The 17,577-nt window shown below is 36.9% G+C and overlaps 1 protein-coding gene across 7 annotated transcripts in view; it reads right to left on the bottom strand.

The window, feature by feature from the left end:
• Positions 1 to 17,577, bottom strand: part of PPP2R5C (protein phosphatase 2 regulatory subunit B'gamma) — a 213,488-nt gene that overhangs the window by 45,847 nt on the left and 150,064 nt on the right. For all 7 annotated transcript variants that reach the window (XM_072630214.1, XM_072630218.1, XM_072630212.1 and 4 more), the window contains 3 exons: positions 6,857 to 6,967; positions 5,491 to 5,583; positions 5,279 to 5,409 (listed from right to left, as the gene is read on the bottom strand). In XM_072630214.1, the coding sequence (XP_072486315.1) occupies positions 5,279 to 5,409; positions 5,491 to 5,583; positions 6,857 to 6,967 (335 nt within the window). The remainder of the gene's footprint in view (positions 1 to 5,278; positions 5,410 to 5,490; positions 5,584 to 6,856; positions 6,968 to 17,577) is intronic.

Raw genomic sequence — 17,577 nt, forward strand, 5'->3', positions numbered from 1 at the left:
GCTTACATGAGGCCATGCCTGAACTCATGCCTGAGTGAGTTAAAGTCTGAGACCGTCCAAAATAGCCAATAGTTTTCATATTTGTAGCTTGGAAATTCAGAAATTTTTCTTTAAAAAGACATTTACAAAAACAAAGATACTAGGTTTATATGATTATATTTCAGAAAATTTTCTTTCTTTTTAAAAGACTGATCTTACAAATGTCCCTGATTTTAAAGCAGTTCTATTATGAATACTTGAAGAATCTGTGATTTTTACACAGGCACTCTTTCCACAGATGCACTCACAAATTAGCTAGGTTGGCTTTAAGATAGCAGATATACTGATCACAGGGCCCATATTCAAAGTCTTTCCATCTGGGTAGGACTTGTCAAAGCATGAACCTCTACACCATGATGAACCACTAGAGGAGGACTTTGTAACAGTTTCCATTATGAAGGCCCCCCCCAAAAACCTTCCATATATTTTGTCATAAAATAACAGAATTTCCATTCTCCTTTTTCCCCACTCTATCTTTATGCATTCATTGATTTGGCATCTACAAATACATCCAGGTTTCTCCCAATCTTAGACACTTTCACTTGATCCTGTGATCTCCTCAAGCTATTATTCCATAGCTCATCAACTTTTCATAGCCAAATTATGGGAAAAGGCCACTTATTTTTGTTGCTTCCATTGCTTCTGACCCTACCACTTGAATGAATTAGGCTGAGTAAATGAACAAATACAACATTTACTAAACACTTAATCTGTACAAAGCACTGTGTTAAGCTTTGAGGACAGAAATAGGGAAAAAAGAGACAGTCTTATATTCTAATATGATAATAAAAATTCTTATTCTAATGGGAGAGCCAACACATATGGAAGGTTTCAGATGCAAATGAGACAGAGAGGTCCTCTGGTTCCTAGGGTTTAGTAGCAAAGCAGATGGAAAGGTCTCTTCTTTAATGTCATTTCTATGGATAAGATTTCAGTTTTTGATGCTGAACCATTTGACAGTACCAAGGTCAAGTACCAAAGCACCAGTGGCAAGAACTCTCTTTTCTGAGTCTCCAGTAGCTGTGGTTCTAGCACCCGCAGGAGCAGCTGTCAGGGTACATCTCTCAGGGGTTGCTTCCTGGGATGTTGGCTGTAGGGGTCTAGGCTGGAAACCCAAAAGCTCTTGGGTTCAGGGTCCTGGGCTATCTACCTGATGCATAATGTTTCCTGTCTTCCCCTCAGAGTGCCTTGGTTCTTCAGCCAGGTTGGTATGCCTGCCCTGTAAGTGGCAGTTGGCAGGGATGGCTGGCTCCATCTCCAAAGGAACTACCTTCCCACATGACGGCTGTAAGGTCAGGGCTGAATACAGGATCAGTGGTCTGGAGGGTGCGCCTACTCCCAGGGATCTTGTGCTTATCTGCTTGTTGGTAGCAGTCGGTCAGCAATTGCTACTGGTGATGATGAGAAAGGTAGGCTCCTTCTCTACCATAATTTCTCCTCTCAATGATGGTTGTGAGGCATGTATAACCTATATCAAACTGCTTACCTTCTCAATGAGGGGGGAGGGAGAGAATCTGGAACTCAAAATTTTAAAACATAAATGTTAAAATTTTCTTTACATGTAATTGGGGAAAAAATAAAATATTTTAAAAAATGATGGCTGTGAGGGCTGGGTTAGAGGTTGGTCTGGTAGTTTGGAGGATGCAGTTATTCCCAAGGCTCTTAAAAATGTTGAAACTGATGGAGATCTTAGCAATCATCAAATCCAACCTTTTCATTTTACAGAAAAGGAAACTAAGGCTCAGAGAGGTCAAATGATTTGCTTAAGTTCATAGAAGTAATACACAGCACAGCAAGCATTCAAACTCAGGCTTTCAGATTCCAAATCCAACCTAAAAAATATACATCTAAACATTTCCAGGTTCCTTCAAATGGAAACATGTTATAAAAGAATCAAGTCCCTTCACTATTCTGATCACCTTCTTCTGGACCAAGTTCCAAAATGTCAGGACCTTTTCTAAGATTTGGTTCCCAGTACAGACACAATACACTAAGTTGGGGTCTGACCATGAAAAAGTATAGAAAGTATAGAATGATAATACCCTAGCTCTCACTCTGGATGCTAATTTCTATGAATGAAACTCAAGATTTCATTCTTCACTTTTTTGACTTTGCTGTCATACTGGTGATTCATACTGCCCATAAATCTCCATGTCTGTTTTACATAAACTATTTTCCATATAACAGATTGTGTCCTTTGCAGCTTTAACTTTATAATGTTATGTACCTTTTTTTGGGTGTAAAACTTTAATTTCCACTGTTTTTCACCTCAAATCTACATCTTTTGAAATCTTACATGTCTTTCAAGAATCAGATCCAACTGTCCTTCGATGAAATCTTCCCTGACCACTATAGTCTTACTGCTATGCTGCCAAAGAGTTTCTGGGTAGAGAGGCAGTGTGGGAGAGTAGAAAAAGCAAGGAAATCGGAGCCAGAAGAGATATGGGTTCAAGTCCCAACTCTGACAGTTATAGGATCATGGACAAAAATCACTTAAAACTGTTTGTATCTGTTTCTTCATTTATTATAACTGTAGTACCTACTTTGCTAGGTTGTTTTTAGATTCAGATGAAATAACAGATGTACAATGCTTTGTGGGCCTTATGGAGCTATGTAAATATCAGTTATTATTAACAGTAGTACTTCTGTCACCTATCGCATATTACACCTTGCACTATTTGTATTTCTGTCTTATTTTGCCATTCCTAAGCTTTATTTTGCCCTCTTCTCCCATATCCCAAGCAGATCCCGATCACCCCATATCAGGAATACATCCCCTCAACACTGCTTCTGGTTAAAGTCATTCTTTTCTTTCATGGTCTAGCTGAGGTGCCACTTCCTCCATGGCTTCTTCCTTGACATCTTCTCCCTCCCCCTTAGTTGAAAATGTTTATGGAATTGAATCAAATCCCTAGCAGATTGGACATTCACTGAGGGAAAGAAGCGAATCATGTGTATTTTTATACTCTCCCACAAAAACCTAACATATTGTTTGATATATAGTAAGCATGCAATAAATGTTTACTGAATTAAATTAGTATAATTAGATGACCTATGAAGTCCCTTCCAGCTTTCAATCTGTGACCCTGCGATAAAACACTCAAGAATTCATGGCATAATCTGTATATCAGCTTGTCTATGAGAAATGGCTAACAAGTATGACCTAAATTTAATCTCTGACTCAACTCAAAACTGTGCTGAGCTTTTCCTACTCTTGCCTGGAATTTAAGAATGCCCTTTCTTCCCTAAATTTCTCCTTTTACATTAGGTTTAGAAGTGAAACACCTAACTTTCTATCTTACTGTGCTGGAAATGTATAAATCAGAATCTCAAAAAAACAAAAACAAAAAAAACCCCAAACAAAACCTTACTCAGTTTCAAGTGGAGAAAAGCTGAGGACATGCAAATTAGATCAAAAGAATAAAAGAAAATATGAGAAAATAGAAACGTTATGAATCCACAAAATCCAGAAACCAGTAAATGCTACAAGTTTGTGATCAATAGGTAAAAAGATTAAAGTCAATTCTTAGTGACATAGATTTAACATGGACTAATTAGTTAAAAGAAACTTAATTCCCAGACTACAGATTCAGTTAGAAGTGACCTCAGAAATCATCTATCACAAGTCTCTCAATTTATAGAAAAGAAACTGAATGAAGCCTACACAGGTTAAGTGATTTGCCCAAATACACAGGTACTTAACTAAGCAGCTGAACCTGTATTGGAGCTCATTTTTCTCTGGGAAATACAGGTAATATATTTTTATAAACGTAGTGAAGCAATATGACTTGGTGAATTAACTGAGAATCTTATGGTGGATTCTAGCCATTAACTTAAAATAATATCAGAACAATCATCATTAGTGCATATGAAATGGAAATAGTCAAAGGTCTACATTACACTTAGGTATTATGAAGAATAATTTAAAGATGTTTCATAGAATGACATTTTAGAGTAAGAAGGGACCTCAGAGGTGAACTAGTCCAATCTATAGCCAAAAAAGGAATGCCCTTTATAACATCCTGGACAAGTGGTCACTTGGCCTCTGCCTGAAGTTCTCCAACAAAGAGGAACCTGCTACTTCTGGAAGCAGCCCACTGTACTTTGCAACAGAGCTAACTGTAAGGAAGTTTTGCTTATTTCATACCTAAATTTGCCTCTCTCTGCAACTTCCACCCTACAGTCCTCGCTCTGCCATCTAGGTTCAAAGATAGCCTTTCACATACTTGAAGACAGCCCTTATTTCCCTGAGTCTTCTCCTCTTCAGGCTAACTATCCCTACAGGCCCTTCAGGAGACCCTTACATGATATGGACTCCAAGTCCTCATCCCTGATGCTCTTCTCTGGACACCTTTCTGCCTGTCAGCTGGGGAATTCAGAACTGAACATCAGGGTCCTGATGTGGTTTGACCAGGACAGAGGGCAGATGGATTACTGATCCCTTATTTCTAGAAGCCATGCCTTTTAAGATGCAATCCAGCACTGCATTACCTTTTTTGCTGCTATGTCACACCACTGATTCATAAGGAACTTGAAGTGCATGAAGATCTTCAGATCTTCTGAAAAGCAATTTGTCCTTTGACATGAATAAGAATCATTTGGAAGATGGCATGAAGGAATTGTAGTAAATGTTGGTAAAGGGAATTTCAAAAGCAATAATACTACAGATTTGAACTGTTAATTTTTTGTCATTAAAAAAATAACTACCAAAGTGAATGTTTATATAATGTCATGTAAACACAAGAACATATTTTTTTTCTGCGTGTGAAGGGAGGCCAATGTTATTTTTCTTTTAAGAGAGGACAGTGGCATTTACTATACTTCAAGGATCTGTGATTTTATTAGTATAGGCATTCCTAACACCAACCTTGACTACCCTACTCTGCTACAACTCTGTCTTTGAAGATTGTTGTGATCAAGAAGTTCAATATCTTGCAATCAACATGGTGATGAGACTCTGAAAAGTTAGTTCCACTGACATACAGTTAGTCTCTAGGCTGTAAATTAAGGACTCTTCAGCTCCCATAGCTTACACTCCCACTGGCATAGCCTGAGAGTTATCTACATGCCATGAAACAAGAATATCAGAGGAAGTCTGTAGTGGAGGGGCAGTAATATAATGTTTGTTAATTGGGATTAATAATCAGACACAAAAAAAAAAACCCAGGGAGGGAGTGTTAAATGTCATAATAAATACAAACTACATAAAAAGGCAAAGAGACTCCAAGATCTAACTTACCTATAAAATATATTATTAATCTGTTTCCTGATGTAAGCTCTTAAGCCTAAGAATTTCCCATAGATTCTGTGAAGAGTAGTTTTAAGAAAATCTCTTTCCCGAGGATCTTCACTGTCAAAGAGCTCTAAAAGCTGAAAGAAGGAAGAGACACTTACTAAAAATATCCCCACTGTAAACGAATATGTTCAAAATTTTTAAGGTAAAATTCTCACCTGCAATACAAACTTCTGATCAATATATTTCTTTGCTATATTAGGTTGGAAATCTGGAGATTCTAAAAATCTTAAGAAAAATTCATAAACAAGCTAGGGAAAAACACAAACAGTGGCATTAGTTTTGAGAGAAAGAATAGCAATAAAAAACACTGTATGTTCCAATTTTTTACTACATGTGTTTAAACAGTCAGAACTGTTCAATGGGTTTAACAGTCAAAAGTGTTCATCTAAACTAAACCAAAAAGCTAGTTTTCTAAAAAGCAAATGCAAATTACATGGCTTAATCTAATATGGCTGCCAGAACAAAGAACTTCCAGTGGTATGCATACAGGACATATTTTTTCTTAGAGGGCAATTTTACCTAGGGAATAACAATTTTCATGGTAGACCCTTTTAATATTTCCAAAGTTTATCCATTCTCGTAAATTGCTATGGCCAAAAATCTTCACCATCTTATAACCAACCTTATGGTGATGGGATGTCATATCTTACTAATGCTTAAATTTTACTGCCCAGTATCAATTGTAGAGACCATGGCTGTCAACAAATAATGTCAAGGTCAGCCTCCTAATGTGTGGCAAGTATCCTACTCCCTGAAAGTGTTGCAATATGAAGGCACAAAGCCAAGAACAAAGGAAATTCTGAGTTTCTATACTGGTTTGACCTTTGAAATTTAAGCACAACCTACTACCCATCTGGACCTAGTAACTAACTGCAAAAGAACTAGAATCTTACCTTTTCTTTATAGCATATAGCTTATCAATATAGTATTTTTGTACTTGTCTTTCCACCTTCCTCTGTTAACTATTTTATCACATTACTTTTCTGGTTCATTTCTTAAACTTCTCCTTTTTCTTTCTAAGGTCTACTTAATTCTCTCAAGCTATTATAGCTGGTATCCTCTGCTCTTCCATTCTTGCTTTAATGGGTACCTCTGACTCCTGGTCACTTAGTATCAGTGGTGTGTTGGTAAATGTTTAACAACCAGCTCTCAAAAAAACCACGTATGTATAACACACTTTTAAGTTCAATCTACATTATTAACATTTTCCCCATCACCTTTTTAAATCTAGACAACTGATGAAACAGTGAACTAAATCCTAATTTATAGCATTTGACATTTTCCAAATTATAAATGATCACACTGAAAATTTAACAACTAACTCTCATGAACTTTTATGAACTGCCTCCAGCACACCACTGTGTAAGTATTCTTAATGAATTCATGGTGGCTCCTAAGGAGAGGTGGAGATGGATGGGGTTGGGTGGGTGACCTTGCCCTTTTCTAAATGCTGATAGAACATGCTGAAAAACTAACCTTTTCTTTCCCCTGCCCCCAAGGTGAAATCCTATGGTTAATTACCTGTAAATGAGGCCATGCTGCTTCTAGTGTTGGTTCATCTTCCTCTGGATCAAATTCTGCTCCCGTGGGATTGGATGACGGTGGTAATGTTCGAAACATATTAACTGCAAACTAAAACCCACATTTTTTTTCACTATTAACATAAAATGATTTTTAAATGCTAAAATAAGCACACAGTCTTAAGTCTTGCACATAGTAGGCACTTAATGTTTGCTGAACTGAAAATCTTTGGTAACATGAAGGGTGATCTCATATTGTGCACCTCAAGGAAGAAAGGCTTTTATTTACCTTGCTCTTCCCTACTCCTACAGATTCAGAAGAAATGTTTCCTGTAGAGATGACATTATAGCATGTTTTAAATCTATTTGGCATAAAGTCCTTTATTAGTGAAGTCACTTTCCAGGAACTTGGACAGATTGCTATTTTCCTGCAAATATACTCCTTTAGATTTTACCTCCTAGTATTCTTTCCCTATGTTCTCCTCTCTATTCTCTCCTATGGCTAATTTTTACCTTAAAAAAGACAATGTATTAAAGATTAAAGTTCTCTGTATAGTGTACAGCATTCTTTGGTGCATTTTGATGGCTCATACATTTAACTTGAAAAAAACTAGTTTTCAAAATAAAATAAAAATATTGATGGAAATTAATGCTATAGATGCATAAAGTTAGCCTTTTCTGTAGGTTTAAAAATACTACTTTTTCATACAAAAATTAAATGTAATCAGTCAAAAAGCAGTTTAATTATGCTAACTCCAACAGAGCACACAAAAGTGGAAAACTGATTAGGTAAATTAAAAATAACACTATAAAAGTACCATTATAAAAATGGTAAGGCAAGTACAAAATTTCAGTTACTGTAGAAAAACTACAACAATAATGAAGTAACTATTTTTCTTTTCCCTAACTTTAAATCTTAAAATATTCCCTCACAGACAAAAATATTCACCTTTAGAGTTATTAGACAACAGAATTAAAAAAAAACACCCACAACTTTTGCTGGCTAAAGCATCAAGGAAAGAAAAGGAAAAGAATTGTAACGAAGTGTAATTATGAATAATAAATTATTTTTGTTTGTCTTTTGATACTAAGTTACATACTTCATTACTTCTAAAGACTCGATTTTTGTTGGTGATTTTGATTAAAACAAAGTATTACAAGCCTGACTCATTTTAATTTGGGAGAAAGCATGGATTAATGTATTTAAGACCAAGAGACTATAGGTTACACAAGAAGTAAATTTTTTTCCACCTAACAGGTATATCTTATTGAGCTCTGTATGTACCTCAGTACTTGGCGCAGAGTGCCTTCTAAGTATTTCTAAAAATCTAAGATTTCATTGGTGCAGGTCCTTTCTCTTCACAAGGCAGATGACAAACCTTCCCTATCTCAGGAGAAGGTCTTCATGAATTCCTTATCTTCTCATGGCTAGCTTCTCCAGACTTAGGCTAATTCTCTGATGAGAGACCCATGCTATCAATGGCTCCATATTAAAAGCCTTTCCAGTTTTGTAGAGCCTGTTGACACTTGCACTCTGCTCTGCCCATACCCTTCAAGAACAATTCCAAGGCCACCTTCAAGATACAATAAGGCCAGAAAGTGGGATTTTTGTGTGAGATTAGGTACCATAACCTGTGATAGTTCCCTACCACCTATGGGATGACATTTAAACTCTTTCATTTGGCTTTCATGGAGCTTCAGAATGTGGCCCAATTCCATTAACCCAAACTTATGTCCTCTCAATATACCCTTCAGTGTATGTCCTCCACTGAGCCCATGACACAGAGTGCTTATTCTTAGAATTAGAAGGGTCTTACATCCAGTTAAACTTTTCTCAAGCCAGGAATATTTTCTACAAAATCTTCAATAATTTTGTTCAAATTGATAGTGAACATTTCTACCTACAGTCACAATCTAGTGCCAATTGATTTTTCCAGATTGTTTCACATTAATCTTTCTTGTATATGCTTCATTTTAACCAAACTAGGGTTCTTAATATGACCTGGATACAGCAGCTCATCTCCCAACTCCATTCTTATGCAAAGGTCATCTCCTATGCCTAGAATCTTTTCGTCTCCTAAACTAGGAATCAATGGGTTTAAGGCTCAGCTAAATTGCCAACTCCTTCAAAAGGTCTTTCTTGATTCCCTTTCCTCAAACCATCAAAATGACTTTGTATTTACTCTGTGTGATATTTATCTGAATTTCCCTTGAGGACAAAGATTGTTTCTCATTGTCTCCTTGGTACCTAGCTCAGTACTTGGTACATAGGATTTTAATAAAGGTTTGTTGAATTGAATCAATAGGAAGCTCATTATCTCCTGATACAGCCTATCAGTCAACTCTAAGAGTTAAAAATTTTTCTACTGAAAAACCTGCATTCCTGTAATTTCTAAGCAACACAGAATGTATTTATTAACCCTCATCTGTATTGCAAATAAGGCAGTGAGGATGATTCAAGCACATTTTTACACAGTTTTGTAGAACCTGTTGACACTTGCACTCTGCTCTGCCCACACCCTTCAAGAACAGTTCCAAGGTCACCTTCAAGACACAATAAGGCTGGAAATTTTATAATATAAGGAATTAAGGAAACAGGGTATTCTTAACCTAGAGAAGATTTAGATATGCTAATAATCTGCAAATACTGGAAGGATTATGATGTGGTCTATTCACTGCAGAGTACATTGGATCTATTATTTCCCTTGATCTAGATCATAAATTCTTAAACTTTTTCCAATTGTGACCCTTTCAGTGCTTCTTAAACTTCCAGTTACAATGTCTCTATTAATTCAAATTAAGGCTATCTTTGCCATTTTAGCAATAACAAACTCTTAGTTCATTTTTAGTTTGTAGTCAACTTGTCTTTTTCATGTGACCTCACCCATATTTGTACAATATGATTTCTGAAAAGGAAAGGACTTCCTCTACACTGGTTTCCATTAAATTTCATTATGTTGTTTTCAGCACATAATTTCAACTTAAGGTGTTTCTGAATCTTGATCTATCATCTAACATTAGCTATTTCCCCTTCTGGCTTTATTTCACATTTTCCAGAGGGCTTGTTATATTATCATTTCCATGTCTTTAACAAGTTTTTTTGGTTAAATTCTGTATTTTTTTAATAAGCAAATGTATAAGATGAAAGAAGAAACAGTATCCATCTAAAAATTGTTGCACTTATTTATATTAGTCTGTGAAAAAAGGATGAAGAATAAAAAAGCTAATAATTATCTTTGAAGAATCAGTAAAGACACCATAAAACCTCAAATAACCCTTAATTCTGATTTCTGACAAAATATTTCTTACATGAAAAACTTCTGGGGTTAAGTTTGTTGAAAGAGATTAACATATGTTTGTAGTATTAATGTAAATTTATTTGGTGACAATTACATGCTATGATAACAAATATTTTCAATTTCTAAACATAATACACAATTTACCCTCAGCATCTGACTGTAGACAAAAGTAAAGAAATTAAACAAACAATTGGACGTGAGCCATAAAAAGAGGCAGGATGGTAGTAATCTCATAATAGCAACTGTAAGATCTGTGGGTTCAGTTCAAGATCCTATTACTTACTATCTTATATAACCATCTGAAGAGTCACAACCTTTCTGGGTTTCATATTTTTTTGGGGGGGGTGATTATTTTTAATGATATCTTTTGTTTTTCTATATAATATCCATCTTATAATAGCTCTCTTCCTCCCCTCAACCCCGTGCTTCCCTTATGAAAAAATAACCATACCATTTCCCCCACACCCTCTCCCCTCAATGCACTGGGATTGTGTTAAGTGACTTGTTCATGAGCTGGGCATCAGATAACCTGGGGTTTCAAGTTCTGGTTTTAATATTTAGGAACACAGAATCACAGGATTTAAAATTGGAAGGATTTTTGATATCATCATAAAAATCCATATGAGCCTGGGCAAGTCACCTAAATTTAGAGCCTATTTTCTTGACTGTAAAAAATTAAGAGATATCTCAACAAGGCTGTGAGGAAAGGACCTCACCCCCAAAGCATGATATAAATGTAAGTTGATAATAATATAATACATTAATAATAGAATAGAGTTTACCACACAATCATAATATTCTGCCTAACAACCTAGGGCATTATTATACTTATACTTACTGAGACCTTAACTATTCACAGAGGCTTATATGAACAGCAACTTCTCAGAATTCTATACGGTATTTTAATTTGGGAAGTCAGAGTTTGATGACCTTACCTCTATCTTTGGATACTTAAATTTAGCCTTGTAATCAAAAGAACTGATATTTTATGAATCACTGGGTCTTTGAATTAGATGCAAACCATAATAACTAGAGAAACACCACTTTATAGTTATTTAAAATCATGCAGCCTGGATGCAACTTAAGTATGGTACCTATGCATGAATAAAATGTTTATGTTATGACAGCTACAGTACTGCTTAGTGTATGATGACTATAAACTGAAGACATTACTCTGAAGAATAGTAAATAGTAGTTATAGTAAATAGTAAAGTTGCCTATCAGAGGTATCATAGAAAGTATAATAATTTACATCTCTAGGCTCAAAATCATTAGGGCTAGATTCCATATTATCTAATCTATCCAATTTTATTAAAATTTATTACAGTTAATTTCAATAAGGTCAAATTATAGGTTCTATTTAACAGGGCAACCCTTTCATTAAAGGTCTAAAGTTTGATACACTTGTGGGAAATATAGCAGTAATCAGAGAAAAGATACAATTACTCCTTTCTTTACTGGAAAATTAGCACAATACTGCTAATTTGTTTACATATATTATATACACACATATATACATGTACATACACACACACACTTTTTGTGAGGCAACTGGGATCAAATGACTTGCCCAGGGTCACACAGCCAGTAACTGTCAAGTGTCTGAGGTCACATTTGAACTCAGATCCTGACTCCAGGGCTGGTGCTCTATCTACTGTTCCACCTAGCTGCCCCTACAATATTACTTTTATGACAAACAGAAAATGTTTGGTGTCACTTGGAAAGGTGACTAAATCATTTTCCTTATGAGTTATAATACTTGGTCAACTAAGCTTTTGTGTAATTTCTTTTCTACTCATTTATCCAACTTCTAAATTTGTCATCCTACATTCTCCATTTTTTCTGTACAACTAATCAATTCTACTTGGTTTCCTTAATTCTTATCTTCTAATCATTTCTACACACACTCCTAGATTAATCTTCCTAACACATGTCATTTAACTACCTACTTCTCTTTCTACAGCATAAAAATTAAACTGCTCAGTCTTGTTTTGAAGGTCTTCTACAATTTGTTTGCAATTTTCTTTTCCAATTTTACTTCGCAGCCTCTAGTCCTAACTTGTGCCAGAATGGCTTTGATAGCTATAGGCCCTTGAATATGCTTTTTGCGTTTCTACCTGCATGTCTTTAGTCTTGCTGTCTCACATGCAATCTTTCCCTCCCCCAAATTACAAGACATCCTTAAATCCTACCTATCCTTCAAGTTCAAATCAAATTTCTCAAATTTTGTCTAACCACCTAAGAACAATGAACTATCTCTACCTCCATAGAACTTGCCATATTTGGCTTTGTAATTGTTAATTGTCTTCTTAGGTATATGTGTCTTATTTTCCTATCTATTCTAATGTAGGGACTGAGTTATACTTCATGTAAATCCTTCTTCCACCAACACATACAGGTGGCATTCAGCACATGTATATACTGAACTTTGTCAGCACTCAGAAATACTAACCCCTATATTTCCACAGTCCTTTAAGGTTTATAAATTACTTTCCTCACAACCTTATGAGGTTTGAAATAGTACTTGGTCATTACTGTCCCCATTTTTACAGACAGAGATGCTGACACTCAGAGAGTCTAAGGTAACTGTTCATCATCTCACAGCTGGGAAATGTCAGAGTTTGGATTTGAACTCAAGTTTTCTGAATCAAAGGGTTCTTTTAATTGTACCATATTACTTCTAACTGCTATACTTGATGACATATGGAATAAGCTAATCAAGAATCTGCTCTTTAAAAGGTCTATGGAATGGCAAACACACACACGCATACATGCACTAAAGAGCTAAAGAACAAACCAATTTAAAGACATAACTTTAAAATAAACTGTCATTATCCTTTCCCTAAGCTGGGACCTAATGTCAAAGAATACTGAAGTTCTTTAAAAGCTATTTGCAGATGGCATCACATTAATTACACTGGAATACTACAAAATCCTCTCAGAGAAATTTACAATTATGAAAATAGTTTGTCTAATCATCCACAGTGAAAAAATAAAAATGGATGAAAAAGACATCCTGTTCAGATTATGTCATGTAACTGGATAGGCAGCCTATAAAATTTGTCTAATTGGATATGCGATGTAGAGATGGTGAGCTTAGAACTAACAAGACCAGGTTGGAATGCACTTGGGAAATTTTGTAGTACTTTCAAAGATCTCCTATTTTCTATGTAAAAGGGGAAGGAACGAATGAGTCCTGGAACCAGTAGGAACTGAAAGACAAAGGGCCTCCTACCATCTTCTCCACTTTACTACCCCTCCAGCTGTAGGAGGTGGTAGTGGTGCTAGGGAGAAGAAATAGGACAAAAAGAGTTTCGCTGGAAAGCAGTATAAGGGGAAAAATGAACTATAGTGGAAACACTATATTTGGACTGAGAGTTAAGAAATTGGGAATCCAGTTTTGTTAGTAGTTGCATCAAAGTGGGAGAGGTATTTTACCTCTGATCTTAGCAGAATACCTTGTTTGAAGTTTGTACATAATAGACAGGTGTTGAATTTAGCTCACCTGTAAAATGAGGGGGTTACATTAGACAGCCTGTAGGGTCCATTCATTCAATTCATGTGCTGCTAAATTAAAGCTGGAGAAAAATCACCAGTTGTGTTAACTCAGCCCACTACAAATGCATATTTTCAACTGGGCCTTTACTTTGTCAAAGTAATTCTTTTACACCTTCTAGTTAATTCACTTTGCTACTCACCACAGTGACTTCTCCCAAACTTCTTCATTCCTCCTCAAACCTCCCATGACTCCCCTTCAGCCTATCCTTTCAGCTGAGAACTTTGCTTCAGTTTACAGAAAAAACTGATGCCATTCACTAAGAGCTCCCTCTTACCCTTTCCTCCTTATTTCACATTGTTCAGATGCCTTCCACTGTTATCTCCTTCACTCCTGTCTCCTATTAAGAGGTGGCCTTTTTCCTTACCAAAAGTATGTACAAGTGATTTAACTTCATCTTCTTTTCTCCAGCAGAATGCCCCTCTCTATCATTCCTACTCACTAATCTTCAGTTACTCCCTGCCTACTGGTTGCTTATTTGCTGATTTTGACTCCATCTTGTCCAGACATTCAATACACATCAGATCCCTCTGCTTTAATCAATCAACATTTATTAAATGCCTACAATGTGTCAGACACTATGCTAAATGCCTTCTTATGATTTTCCTTGTCTCTCTGTTGCTCAGGATCTGATACAATTGCTTCTAAGGAAACAATTTTAATTAAATTAAATGTCCAAAAATGAAAATGCAAATAATACATATTCTAAGAAATTTTCCCATTTTAAATGACTAAACTGTTAATTCTTTTCAAATATTACACTGAACAGTTAATTGAGATCCATATCCTGCTTCTCTTGACTCTATATTTGAAGCTTACACAAAACCACATACTTCTCTGCTAGTTACCTCATTTGGGTGCCAAAAGAACTAAAGTTGCAGAGTACTTCAGTTTTATTAACTATGTTAGCACCTTGCAAAACTATGTATTCTTAATAAACACTAGTTAAATGACTGAACATTTATTTCCAGTGCCCCTTCTCGACTAGCATTACAATTTATCATACAAGCACCATGTCAAAGGCAAGAACACATAAAGTAAAAATCCTAAGAGAACCCACTTTTGGCCGTACTTAGGTGCTCATTCCTACTCTGCTAAGTAGGGACAGGACTGGGAGCTGCCCCTCAAACATGTGGCTCTTCAGGCTTCTGGATGTCTGCAGGACACGATACCAGAGACTATGACCAGGGCAGATTAGGTAACTGGTCCACCTGAACTTATTCCTCAATGGTCAGCTAGCTTCCCATCCTGTCTCACTCATACCATTCCAATGACAATGAACCCCTTCAGCTGGTGAGAAAAAACTTCTTCTCGATTCTCCCCCCCCCCCCCCATTCCCTCCTACCAGCCCATCTCTGCTAGAGCTGCTGCCTCTTTTGCTTTGCCCTCTGGGACTTGAGTTCCATAATTATTACCACACCTTCTTTCACCCTGTACCACTTTTGCCCTTGCAAACACCTGGCTCCCTCTAGACACTAAATCTTGCACTCCATGTGCTCTCACTTATCTCCCTCCCCATGGACCCTGGCAGGGGAGTAAGAATGTTCTTTGCACCTTGTTGCCACTTTCAGACTCTCCTTCAATCAAATAATCAAAGAATTCATTAAGCTCTTATGTGCCAGGCAGTGCCTGGGTGCTAGGGATATAAACATAAGGAATGACACAATTCTTACTCTCAAGGAGCTTACATTTTAAAAGGGAGAAAACAAGTACTGTACACATATAAGTACATTTAGAATATAAAGAAATACAAAGTAGATAAACATACTGAGAAACTTCTCTGAGGTTCATGTAAGCAGATGCATTACCCAATCTAAATTCTGGTCCCAAACCTCTAGGGCATTCTCCTTTTTCAATTAGTTCAGGGTCTGGCTCAGCCTCCCTTCTCCATCCCAACTCACGTCATTGTAATAGAGGACTTCAAATCTACCTACTGATGTTTCCTCAAATACTCAAATAGCCTAACTTCCTATTTCTGGGACATATACTTCCATTCCACTTCAGCTATGAGAAGGGAGGGGAGGGGAAGGATCAAAGCAATTTATATAGTGCCTACGTTGTGTCAGGCACTATGCTAACCACATTTTTTCTTCTCAAAATGTTTTTTTTCATTAAATGATTTTGTTTTCAGTGTTCTACGATCACTTCCATATATCTTAGATTTTTTTTCCCCTCCCTACTCTCTCCCTGAGACGGCACACAATTTTATATAGGTTCTACACATACATTCCTATTAAATACATTTATGCTAACCACTTTTTACCAATAATTACCTCATTTGATCCCCACAACTCTTCGAGGTAGATGCTACTTTATAGCATTTTATAGTTGAGGAAACTAAGATAAATAGAGGTTAAATGACTTGCCCAGAGTCACACAGCTGTAGGTGTCTGATGTCAATTTTGAACTTAGTGCTGAAATTAGAAGGACTCGAGTTCAAACTTCACTGTGCCTCTAGATGCCACTGAAATACAGTGTCTGGCACATAGCAAGTACTTAATATATGAATACTGTCTTTGTAGTATTACCATCACCCAGAAATGTGTCATTTTTGTGTTCAGGAACTTCAAAATTCCTTTATCCCATCATAATCTTTTATATTTCCATCTCTCCCTATGTTTTACTCTTTCTCCTAAAAATTGTCCTTAAGGTGACCTCCAAATCCCTCCATAACACAGTAACTTTGGAGGGAGGTGTAGGGTGCGTTTAGGAGGACCAGTACCTCTGGTGTGATGGCTGTGAGCCCTTTTCAGGGCTGCTTTCCACCTTCAGTGTCCACCCATTCTACCCAAATCACACCTGTGGCTCCAAGAAACTGTAGCATGCGCAGATGCCACACTCTGGTAAACTGTTTCAGTAGACGAGCCAAACCAGGTTCAGGGTAACCAAGAGGTCTCATACCCATTGGTGAGTTAGGGGGGTGTCTACCCCAAGCATGTGAAGACTTCCCCTGGTGGAATGGGTGGATGAGGACAATTTGTTCCAATGGCCATGAAGGCAGTTGAAGCAGAAGTTGTGGAACGCTTACAGCTTGGTTAGACACCGAAGACATTAAGGTCATCCACTGCATCCTGAGCCATCACCAGTCATCTTGATTCTGTCCTTTCACTGGACTGTGATGACTCTGGAGGAGAGAGTGAGGCTGATGACTTTGTACAACTCTGCCTCACTTAAATTCAATTTACACATGAATCAAAAGACATCACCCATACCATTTTACTATTATACCTATCTTAAAGTCCTGTGGTGACAAGCAAGTGATGAAGCAGCTAGTATGGATACACTGGGAGCTATTGTTACAACCCTGCACACAGGTGGTCCAGGCCATAGGGTCATTTCTCACTGGAATCAGCAGTGGAATTTGGTATAGTCTAATAGACTATGTGATGGTACGGAGAACAGACAGACAAGATGTGAGAGTAACGAAGGAAATGTGTGGTGCAGAGTGCTGAATTGATCATAGACTGATCCTTTCCAAGCTAAATATTCATCAAAAGTGCTGCCCCCAGGGCAAAATAACCAGAAGAATTAATGTCAACAAATTAGAGATCTTCTCTGAGAGTGAACAGTTTGTTGCTAACTTGGAAGGAAAGTTGAGTTAATACACAGTTGGCAACAGTGGGGCAAGAAAAAAAGTGGGCAGCTTTCAGATTTGGTGTACAGCACTGCATTTGCTCATCTGGGTCAGTACACTTGCAAACACCAAGAATGATTTGATGAAAATGATGGGGAAATTCAGAAGCTGCTAAATGAAAAACAAGAACTCCACAGCAGGACCAGTTCATCCATCTCTAAGAAGGCAGCACTTAATTCCATCAAAAGTAAAGTACAGCAAAGCTTAGAGAGATGCAGGATTCCTGGCTCAGT

This window comes from Notamacropus eugenii, chromosome 1, assembly GCF_028372415.1.
Source record: "Notamacropus eugenii isolate mMacEug1 chromosome 1, mMacEug1.pri_v2, whole genome shotgun sequence".
NCBI lineage: Eukaryota > Metazoa > Chordata > Mammalia > Diprotodontia > Macropodidae > Notamacropus > Notamacropus eugenii.